We start from the raw sequence: 11674 nt of genomic DNA on the forward strand, positions 1-11674 counted from the left end.
TGTTATACAAAATTACATATAAGAGGTTGGGAGGGGAATGGGAAAATAAACAAGGAGAGAAATGAATTACAGTGGATGGGGTAGAGAGAGAAGATGGGAGGGGAGGGAGGGGGGATAGTTGAGGATAGGAAAGGTAGCAGAATACAACAGTTACTAATAGGGCATTATGTAAAAATGTGGATGTGTAACCGATGTGATTCTGCAATCTGTATTTGGGGTAAAATTGGGAGTTCATAACCAACTTGAATCTAATGTATGAAATATGATATGTCAAGAGCTTTGTAATGTTTTGAACTACCAATAAAAAAAAAGAAGAAAAACATCAGCCATGGTGAAGATTTCTGGAGAGGCCCAGTTAAAACTTTTCTGTGGAGAAAGGGGGTGCCACTTCAGCTGGGAGCTGCAGAGAAACAGTGGCTGTATTTTAGCCTATGGGCCATTGTTTTTCCAATTTCTGCTGTGTTAAAAGATGAACTTAGGGGCTGGGGTTGTGGCTCAGTGGTAGAGTGCTTGCCTAGCATGCGTGAGGCACTGGGTTCGATTCTCAGCACCACGTAAAAATAAATAAAATAAAGGACCACTGACAATTAAAAAAAAAAAAAAGATGAACTTAGCCAAGAGTAATCCCAGTGGCTGAGGAGGCTGAGACAGGAGGATCACGAGTTCAAAGCCAGCCTCAGCAAGGGTGAGGAGCTAAGCAACTCATTGAGACCCTGTCTCTAAATAAAATACAAATTAGGGTTGGGGATGTGGCTCAGTGGTTGAATGCCCCTGAGTTCAATCCCCAGTACCAAAAAAAAAAAAAAAAGACTGAACTTAGGTACATTAAAATTTATTTGAGTAGATTCATGAATATGGCTACTCTGGACCACAAGGGCTGCAGGACTCTGAATAGGGGTGAAGGGAGAACTTTCACCAGGTATTTTCAGAAGGGGAGTGAGAGGGAAGGGTAGGAAGGACAGTAGAATTAATCGGACATTATTACCTATGTGCATATATGACTACATGACTGGTGTGATTCTACATCATGTACAACCAGAAGAATGAGAATTTATACTCCATTTGTGTACGATGTGTCATGTAGAAGTAATTGATCATTTTAAAAAATGGGAAAAAAAGAAAGACAAAGAAATACTTGATTGGTCAGAGTGGCCAGGCCCTAGCAGAAGTGAGCTGGGTTTTTCTGATTAGAAACCTAAACCTACTATTTACAAAGTTTGGTTTTGTTTGCCTTATCAGAATCTGAGGTGCTGCCTAATGGTCTCCTATTTTTAGATAGGGTAGAGAAAAGTCCTTTTTCTCAAGAGAGGCATGTCGAAGTAATTTGGGATGAAATATATCTGAAGCTTGGTTTCAGTAGGTCTCATCATCAGAATGTGCCTCTGTTAAAGGAAGCATGAACGGCCATCAGACGAAGAGTGCCCCGCAGATCACAGTACTGCTGTCTTGGTACACAGCCCAGTTGTGCCAGGACACTGGGATAGGTTGTTGGAGACAGCATGGGAGACATGGTTTACCAGTAAAGCTTAAAGTCACCAGAGCCTGCTCTGAGCAGGGTTCAGTGGGGACAGATCAGAGATGACACCTCTGCCCCACATGGTGCTTGGCCTAGCAGCACCCCGTCTCCCACATAGAACTTGGTCCAGCGGCAGCTGGATGGATGAGTGATGCGTGTCCTTTCCACAGGGCCCTCAGTCCTGCCCCGTCCCTGCTAAGAGAGGGGTTTATACATAGGTTGAAGGAGCAGCGACATCCTGAGCGTGGGCTTGCCTGGTGGCTTGTCTGACCAGCCTCCCAAGGAGCTGCTGCCCTGGAGTCCATGCAGGAAAGTAGATTTCTGCAGATACCAGCACCTGGACCTGGTTCCCAGTGTGCCCCAAGGAGCCAGGGTCCTTCAAGATGAGACATACCTGGACCTTCCACCCCGGCAGCGCTCACTGCTGTCTCACCTAGGCTGGACAAGGGGACACTCAGGGGCATGTGTCTTACTTACTGCCCCAGCTTCCTTTAAAGATGACACAGCTATGCTTCCCTTACTTGTTAAGCATGAAATTCAGTTATTTTTCCCTCCCTAACCAGTCTCAGGACTCTCTAGACACCAATTGGGCATCCTGAAACTCAACTCTGGAAATTTATGCAGACCCTGTAGGTGGGTCCTTCTGTCACCTGCATATCATCTGACATGGCTGCAAACCCAGGATTCCATAGCCCACGTCGGTTCCACGCTCACTGGAATGGTTCACAGAATTCAGGGGAGTGCTGGACTTGCCCTGAATTATTATGAGGGAATAAATCAGGAATGACAAAATGCAACAGATGCTCATGTGAGGTAGGTGTGGGCAATGGGCGTGTCCAGGCCCTCAGGGTGTGGTCCTTCAGCCCCTTCCTGTGCCGGCCCAAAGCTCCCTTATGCCTGTTGTTCAGAGGGTTTGTGAGGTTCCATTACGTGGTCATGGTTGATAAATCACTGACTGCTAGTGACTGAACTAAGCCTCCAGCCCCTTTCCCTGTCCAGGGTCCCCAACCCTGGAATCACTGCCTGATCTCCTGGTGACCAGCCGTGTCCTGAAGCTGTCCAGAAACCACCTACAACCATTGTTTCATTAGCACGCCAGGGACATGGCACACATTTCAGGAGCTACAGGCCAGGAACGAGGGACAAAGCGCAGGTATCTGTTTTGTATTGCGTCACAGAAACCCTGATGTGGTCTGGGTGAGGCACAGGAACTGCACCACAGGACCACTTCCACGGGACTCCTCTGCATGGTTCCTTATTGATCCTGCATATTCAGACTCTGTTAAAGCTGGAGAGAGATGAACCGGCAGGTTCTGCTGTACTCAGATGTACTCAGTGTCTCTCCTGCCTGCAGAACCTCACTGCATGGTCTCTGTGCCTGAGCGGGGTCCTGACATCAGGCTTCCTTTCCACCTTTATCAAGAACCAGTGCAAGCCAAGGAGCACAAGGATGACCGGCAAAACTTACCAGAGGTTGGAAGAGGCATGGAAGTACCCTCTCTAGGTCCAAGGGGAGTATGGCTCTGTTGACACCTTGATTTCAGGACCTCACCTCCAGAACAGTGGGTCAATGAATTTCTGTTTTAAAATACACGGTTTGTAGTACTTTGTTACTCAGCCCTAGGCTAATACACTGCCTGAGTCTGAACTAAAGATGCCATTTGTTTCTCCCAATCCATCTTGCTAACCACATCCACATTCAAAAGACTACCCCAATATGGAGATGAAGAGAAATCGTGGAGAAATAGTGGTATAGTTTGGATCTGAAGCATCCCCTGAAGGCCAATATTCTGAAGACTTGGTCCCCAGCATAATGTATTTGGGAAGTGGTGGTGCTAATGGGAGGCTTTTAGGTGGAGGCATGCCCTGGGGGTAGATTATGAGATCCCAGTCTCTTCTTCTTTCTCTTCCACTTTCCAGCCACGAGGTGAACAGTTTTGGCCCATCACCTCCTTCTGCCTTGATGTGCTATGCCAAAGCAATGGGCCAGCTGATCATGAACTGAACCCTCTAAAACTGTGAGCCAGAGTGTTTTTCTCATTAAAAGTTGACCATTTTAGGGATTGAGGTTGTGGCTCAGTGGTAGAGTGCTTGCCTAGCATGTGTGAGGCACTGGGTTCAATTCTCAGCACCACATATAAATAAATGTCTATCAGCAACTAAAAATTTTTTTTAAAAAGTTGATCATTTTAGGCATTTTTTTTATAGTGACGGGGAGCTGACTAACACAATACTGACTTTGATCTGAGGAAGGGACCAAAGAACATAGGTGGGGCATCTGGAGGGCTGAGCTGGAAGTTCACAAGGGAGCCAGGTCAGGTCAGGTCAGGGGACCCAGGGACTGAGGACTGACTTGATCTTGAGCACCCAACTCCCAAACTTTGTGACCATCCCCTGGGGACATTTCAGTCTGAGAGCTCTGTTGTCTCTTCAGGAACAAGCATCAGATCTGAGACCCCCAGCAAAGTCTATACCCCATGCAATGGGCATTGCCCCCTTCTCACACACTACTGCTTACTTCTGAGGGAAATCTCAGCACATTATAGTCCTGCTTCTGCTGGGAGGAAGGGGAGGCCTGATTCCAGTCCCCTCTGGCAGCACAAGAAGGGGTGCAATGACAGGGAAGAAAGGACCCCCAGCTGCAGGAGTGGCCCCTCTATCTTCCCTGGGCTTGGCTGGGTCTCAAAAGAATGTGTGGGTTTTTATAAGAAATATGCAATCACTTTATTTACTTACATAACACTTTTTAAAAAATTTTTTCTTTTTACATTTTTTTCCCTGTAGGAGGGGGAGGATCTTGATTTCATTGGAGAAAGAGGGTGCATCCTTCCATGGATGGTATGTTGAATAGACATGCACCTCCCACGCACACACAAACACAATTACCCACAGTGTGCATTACATATACACACACCCATCTGGCTTTCACCTTGAAGGCTCCAGAGGTTGGAAGAAACCAGGAGAGGATCCAGGAGAAGCCAAACCTGGAGCAAGGAGTATAGCAGCAAAGAGGGGAAGAAGAAGCCTCATTGCCCAGGAGACCAGGACCCATCTCTTACCCAACTCTGCCTCAAATCCCATATTTCTCTCCCTGAACCCTGCTAATGATTCTCCAGTAATTTAACCAGAGTAACCCCACCCTTTTGAGCTGGAAATAAGGGTTCCCTAAGGCCCTTCTGGACTCTTCTGTTTTCATTGACAAGGTGGGAATAAAGTACATGGCTTCAGCTTCTCATTTGTGTGGAGAAAAAATTTATTAGAACGGGGAGGCCAAAGGAACATGGAGGGGGTCAGCATGGAAAAAAACATGAGTGAACATCCCCAGAAACTTGAGGAACTTTTCACTGATTTTCTATTTCATGTCTTGCCAAGAAAGTGAAGAATTGGTTTAATCAGCTATTTACACCCTCAGGGAATGTGTGGTGTCAGTAGACTTCCTCTGAGGACCCTCAGAGCTGGGGTGTGTAGATGTGTACTGGCTACCTCTGTCTTCTTGTGGCTGTTGAAATGTGGTTTTATTGTTAATTACTTACTTATCCTTCTTGAAAACAAAGGGCTTCTCCCCTGTGTGTGTCCTCTGGTGCTGGATGAGGACTGACTTCTGTGTAAAGCCTTGCCCACACACCCTGCACACATAGGGCTTCTCCCCTGTGTGTGTCCTCTGGTGCCGGATGAGGTTTGACTTCCGTGTAAAGCCTTGCCCACACACCCTGCACACATAGGGCTTCTCCCCTGTGTGTGTCCTCTGGTGCTGGATGAGGACTGACTTCTGTGTAAAGCCTCGCCCACATTCCCTGCACACATAGGGCTTCTCCCCTGTGTGTGTCCTCTGGTGCTGGATGAGGTCTGACTTCTGTGTAAAGCCTCGCCCACACACCTTGCACACATAAGGCTTCTCCCCTGTGTGTGTCCTCTGGTGCTGGATGAGGACTGACTTCCGTGTAAAGCCTCGCCCACATTCCCTGCACACATAGGGCTTCTCCCCTGTGTGTGTCCTCTGGTGCCGGATGAGGTCTGACTTCTGTGTAAAGCCTTGCCCACACCCTCCATTTTTGACTCTTACAATTCTTGACATTTCTACCCCCACCAATATTTTGTCTGTGTCCTCTGGATTCATTTCCTGGTCTGCTTTGAGGTCATCCTCCATCATTCTCTCACTCTCCTCAGATCTCCCCATTTGTCCTTTGGGTGGGCTAGAAATTCCCCTCTGCCTTGTCCCTTTATGTGTGGGTTTCAAACTTCCTTGGACTTCTTGACCTCTGGCTTTGTCATTCCAGCCGTTTGGATCAGGATGTTGCTGTTCCTGAAGCTGATCTCTTGGAGAAGAGTCCCCTGGTATGAGTTTTTTTCTCACAGATGTTCCTGGGAAGATCTGAGAGGGGTGACTGCGATCCACGTGCTGACTGAGGAATTTCTGACTGGAGAAGGCCAGAGAGCATGAGGGACAAGGATGGATCTCTGGCTTTGGTTCTGCTGAAAGAGGAAGTTATTGGTCAGGACAGATGTAGACAAGCTGTCTGCGCATCTTCTTTGCTGTGTGGCAAGGCCTGCATCACTACTCAGTCTTTATGTGCTAAGAACACAAGCTATTTCCCCCCACAGTGTATTTTTCTAGTACATTTTTATTTTATTTTATATGCTCAGAAATCCAAAAAGCCCAGGTCAAGGGCCTTTTCTCCATGTCAGCCAGACTAGGGACCTTCCAGTAGCATCAGAGGCAGCTTCTCTGCCTCTGATGGAGCTGCAGTGACCACGCCCCACATGCCATGACTCTCTTGTAAGACGTGTCCGTCTTGCCCAGCCATCCTCTGCCACACCCCACACCCTTGCATATAGATTCCTGAACACATTTCCTGATATTCTGTCTGCAACTATTTCATTCTATTGAGAAATAACACTTGATGAATTAGGTAGAACTTTCTTCAGTGACTTTTCCTAGAGAGGAAAAGGATCTGTTTATTAGCTAGGATCCTCTCATCCTGGGGATCTGCAACTGTGGGAGGCCATATAGAGGTGTATCAGTCAGTCTGAATTTCAGTCCGCCAATCAAAAAGAAAGATGTAGTTGAGGACTGTTATATGCCTGTCTCTCAATGAGGAGCAGGGTTCCTGCTGGACAAGAGAATGTGGCCCAGAACCCACTAACTAAGGGGCTGTGGCTTCTGCTGCGCAACAGCCATGAACTGCTTCTCTCTCCATGCTCCACAAATCATGAAGTGAAAATATGCCCTTCCCCAAGCCTCACAGCAAGCATTCATTTTTTGACCTATTTAATTGTCTTAACCCATTACAAATACAACAGGAATTTCTGTTTCAAAATCGATCCTAATCAGTGGTCTTCCCTCTCTGACTCCCACCTTCTCCCAACCTCCTACCCTCTCACCTGAAGGCTGAAGTAGCATCTGAAGGGATCACACACTGCAGTCATGAGTTAGCCACAGCATCCTCTTAGAACAGAGAACCCAAACTGCAATTGTCACCATCTCCAGGGTCTTGGCACAAGTCATAGGCCCTCACATTTCCAGGCCTTCATGTGTCTTTGTTCTCTGCTTCCTTTACCTGAGTGGTCTCAGCCAGTCACCAAATACCAAACCTTTCCTGCCTCAGGGCACTTGCAGGAGCTGCTCCTTCTGCCTGGAGTCCTTTACCCACAGCTATTTGCACCTCTCAAATTTTATCTCCTGGGAGAACCTTCCCTGACCATATCTGCTACGTTACCCTTCCCTCACATGGATTCCCAAGTGCTTTCTGTAGGTCAGTTTTCTTCAGATGTGTCATGTACAAGCCTGCATGAGAACATGTGTTTCTCTAATCCGTGTGCCAGCTGCCCGAGAGCAGTCATTCTCACTGTCTGTTCAATTTGCACGGTTTAGTTCCCGGCACAGAGCAGGTTCACTAGCTGACATAATGAATGAGTAACAACACATGCACATTATTTAGAGATTTAAAGGAAGTTAAGGGAAACATATGAAAAGGCCAGGAGACACTGGCTCAGTGAGAGAGCATGCAGGGACTTGAGAATTTGCTTTAGTCTCTAAGCACAATCTGGTCTTATATGTCAAGTACTTAAAGTACTTACACATTAAAAATAATATTTTAAAATAAAAAGATGGTTCCTAAGAGTCAAAGGCTTATGACATTAATCTTTAATTTCTGAAGTACCTGTTTGAAATTCTTACTGGCTTTAGATAGCCTATCACTCTACTTGAGAGCTAAAACATGAAAATTCTCAGGGAGAATGATTTCTTTCCTTTGTTTTAAGGAATCATAGTGGCCCACCTCTCCCTGCTGAGAGCTCTTTCTTCCACTTGCTGCCCCACTTGATGCCCAGCTCCTGGCCGTACTCGTCCCCGTACCACACCAGCAGCTCACAGCCTGGCCTGATGACCCGGCAGGTTCGGTAGAAGATCTGTCTGTGGTACTGAAAGGCTACCAGGTTCTGCTCCTCGTCATCCCGGGCACAGTTCACATACCTGGCATTGAGACAGGCAAAGGGAAGGAAATACCAGGTGGTCAGTTCCCCTCCCTGTCAGGTCTGTGTCTGTCCCTTCACCTGGTGGTCACTGCTTCTGTGCTCTGATGATGCCACCCCACCCACTTCCTCAGGAACCTTTTCTGCCCAAGTCTCTTTCACAAGGTCATATGCTCACAGTGCTCACCTGGCCTAGAAGTCTTTCCCTTCACCTAAGCCCAGTTCCAGATGTCCCTCCACCTTGAAGGCCATACTACACAATGACCCGCAGGTTCTCTGAATGCTCATGACTTTCTGCCATACACCACAGAACTTGGTGCTGGCCATGTGCTCTGATTCTAGATTACGCCTGAGTCATCTTCTCTGGAGAGGGCTCTCTACTGCCTGCTCAGGTACCATTCACCTGCCTCACCCAGGTTCCCATAGAAACTCAGGGGTCTCTTTATCTTACTGATAACACCCTATCCATGTGCTCTATCCCCTGGTAAAACAAGAGCCCTCATGGTAAAGGGCACACAGCATGGGGACCCTCGGCCCGCTAAGGCTTTCTTCTCCTCAGGCTCAGACCCAGTGTTAATGGCTGAGGCTATCAAGATTTCTTGCTTACAGATTTAAGGTCCCTTTTAGGTTGCCCTGGAACTGTGTACTTTTCAAAATGAAACAAAAACAATAATAAAACAAAAAATCCCAGGAAAAGTACAGTTAAATGTTCCTATAATAAAATGCCTCATGTTTGTCTGCCATAGTCCCGCACATGGACATGGGTTGTATGATCTGTTCAAATAACAAAGTCTGCTCTTTGAACTGGAACACACTAAGTGATTAATAACTTTTGAAAAAAGTATTAATCCGGTTTCTCAAAGGAATTTAGGCTGCTCGAGCTTCATCTCAGTGTCCCAATTTTGTCTAGCACGGAGATTTGCGTTTTTGATAAAAAGTAAATTATGGTATTTATATTTTATTTCTCTTGTCCCAATGTTCATGATGTGAAGAGTGATGTGCAAGAAAAATGAGGAAGAGACGCCTGAGAACCACTGAGGGGGCCTGAGGAGAAGGACAGGAATATCCCTCCCCAGAGCCCAGGGACCTCCCGGCCTTACCTCATCCAGTTGGCCTGAGATTCATCCTTTCCATCCACGTACTCATAGCAGTTCCTCCCCTTGGTGATCTGGGTTTCAGGAAAACAAGTTAAAGCTCTGAGAGGTGATAACCAGCACAATCATGTCACTCTGCTTTCATGGATGCTCTTTGAGGCTGCGCAGATTCAGCCACGCCTTGGGACCACACAGTACGTCCCTAGCCATCATCCACATACTATGATGACTTTCCCGGCAGAGCAGAGGCACCACAGGGTGGAGGCACCAATCTGTTTCTACACTGCTTTGCTCCCACTTACCCTCTAATTTTGAAGGGGTTCCACGTGCATGCAAAGATCCTCGAGCCCACAGAGCTAACCATGTTGCCCTGTCCATGTCCTTACACATCACACCACAGCTAGAAAACAGGGAAGGGAGGCACTCTCACCAGCCAGGAGTACCCGCTATTGGCTGCCTCTTCATCCTCTGTGATCTGGCCCCTGTAGGGGCCAAAGTGCAGACCCAGTGGCAGATCAGTTGCCTCATTCCACACACCTAGCCCAGCCTCTGGGATGCTTGATGGTCCAATTCTCAGCCCGAGGGGCAGACTGAGGGTCGAGTGATTGGAATGGTCCTTGTTGACCACACTGTCCTTTACGAATGTAGGGGGCCCATGAGCAGGACAGCTGTCGATGAAGAAGTTCTGGCACTTATCACAATCTGAAGTGAGAGTGGCAGGTGTTAGGAGAGGTATGCACACATTCCTGTATATAAAGAGTTTTAGAAAGAGTACAGCACCATGCTATTTCCACTCAGTCCTGCACTGTGGGTCAGTAGAGGAAGGGAGAGATGTGAGGGCTGAATGGCAGGACAGATTATTGCACCAGAACACAGCAGCTTCTGCATGAGTGGGCCAAGGGGTCACTTACAGAGGTAGTCATCATCCTGGGGCTCGCTGACTTCTTTGTATGCATGGCCCTTCCTTTCTCGCAGGCTGTACATCTTCACTTCAACCTCCTTTGTCCTGAGTTCTAAGTTGGAGAACAGAAGGTGAGTGAAGCTGGGAATCTGGAGGGTTTGTCCCTATTTCTCCAGAAAATGGGATATCTCCTACCATCAAATCATCATCTTTCCTTCCACACACTCTGCCCCTGCTTAACTACTGGTTCAGAGAAACTACGGTTCCACATTCACACTGACTACAGGTGCCTAAGGCAATTTTAATGTCTAGCTGTCCTCATTTTCATATTTAATTTCTACTTGCCCAAACTTTATACCTATAAAAGGGTTCATTCAACATATTCATTCATTCACAAAATATTGGTAGAGGGCACATGGCATGTAAGGCATTGCACAAAGGCAGAAACACAACATTAAGGAAGTATGGTCCCACAGGTAGATCTACTGGACCCCTGGTGTGTATCAGCAATTTTACTCAATGCTTTCAAACAACATATGAACTATGTATCCTTATCCTCATTTTACAGATTAGCATTTAGAATCTCACCAAGTTTATAAGATCAAAGCAAGGTCCCAGTGTTTCTATGTGGACAATAAACCACACATGTGGCTTCAGAGTCAATGTTTGTACATGCCGATCAATATGAACCCAATGTCCAGTCCCTCAGCCTAGTCAGCCTCTCCAAGTTCAGGCCTCTCCAAGGTCTGCCTCACATATCTAGACCATCTCACCAACCTTTCTAGAGGAGCTGGAAAGACTAAAGTCCCCATATTATTTTCTCTTACCTAATTTTCGTCTAGAGTGCTGTCTAGAGGTACTTGCTTCTCTGAGAGGCGACACTGGTTTCTGGACTTGTTCTGAGCCACTTGTGTTCAGTAAATTTGCTGTTCCTGACAATTCTTTCAAACTAGATTCATTACTTAACAGCACCTCAGGCATTCCCTTCAATGAGAGTCGCATATGAAAATACAATACACATTTCTTTAGTTCTTAAGATCTTATGACATATTTTCTTATGTATGATTTTGGTTAATGCTTCAGTAACCCTTGGGACTTCCTGAGGGGTCTGAATACTGAGGTGAAAGGAAGAGCCTAAGTAGTCTGTGATCCTGGACTTGTCCCATGTCCCAAGGCTCTTTCTCTTCAGTTTTCCTTGAGATCCATGCACTTGAGACAGAGGAAGGGAGAATACCTGGAAGACTAGCTAGATAATCACTATAGTCTGTGAATGAAGGGCTAACACTTGTAGAGAAAAAGAGGGTATCATCTGCAATGGGAGGGGAAGTGTAGAAAAAGCTGAGGGGCAGAGCACACTCAGAAAATTGAGTAATAGTGGTAAGGCTGGGAAGATAATGAAGAAATGTTGGCAGAAATGGTTCTGGAAAACTGAGAGAGAAATGCTGAAGGTAGCAAACTGCCATATCTTGGAAGGAGTGTTTGGCTTTGTGATTGATTAACTGGTTCCTGCACCAGTTTTGCTTGAGTAAGGGTGCACTATTCACCAATGTTCTTCAGTTTTCTGAGCCATAAATTAGCAAAATGCTAGTTATTAATATGATAGTGAACATGAAATGTAAGTGTTCACCAAAGTGTTCTGTGTACTATTGAAAGTAGTATTAATGTGGGTGGTCATTTCTTCCACAAGTCTAT

At 46.5% G+C, this 11674-nt stretch overlaps 2 protein-coding genes and 1 long non-coding RNA gene across 4 annotated transcripts in view; 1 reads left to right on the forward strand and 2 right to left on the reverse strand.

Annotated features, from left to right (window-relative positions):
* Positions 1-4748, forward strand: part of LOC125618330 — a 43082-nt gene extending 38334 nt beyond the window's left edge. For both annotated transcript variants that reach the window (XR_007349627.1, XR_007349626.1), the window contains one exon: positions 4301-4748. This is a non-coding gene — a long non-coding RNA (uncharacterized LOC125618330). The remainder of the gene's footprint in view (positions 1-4300) is intronic.
* Positions 4749-4762: 14 nt separating this feature from the next.
* LOC125618138 (histone-lysine N-methyltransferase PRDM9-like) lies at positions 4763-5693 on the reverse strand. The gene has a single exon (XM_048808005.1). It carries the CDS (start codon positions 5691-5693, stop codon positions 5046-5048), a length of 648 nt encoding a protein of 215 aa, XP_048663962.1. The 3' UTR covers positions 4763-5045.
* Positions 5694-7727: 2034 nt separating this feature from the next.
* LOC107138448 (histone-lysine N-methyltransferase PRDM9-like) lies at positions 7728-11043 on the reverse strand. The gene is given in 7 exon segments (XM_015481050.2): positions 7728-7770; positions 7772-7789; positions 7791-7988; positions 9088-9155; positions 9512-9783; positions 9993-10094; positions 10810-11043. Coding segments are annotated over 7 exon segments (876 nt in total). The 5' UTR covers positions 10985-11043.
* Positions 11044-11674: the final 631 nt, after the last annotated feature.

The sequence above is a fragment of the Marmota marmota genome, unplaced genomic scaffold, assembly GCF_001458135.2.
Source record: "Marmota marmota marmota unplaced genomic scaffold, marMar, whole genome shotgun sequence".
Taxonomy (NCBI): domain Eukaryota; kingdom Metazoa; phylum Chordata; class Mammalia; order Rodentia; family Sciuridae; genus Marmota; species Marmota marmota.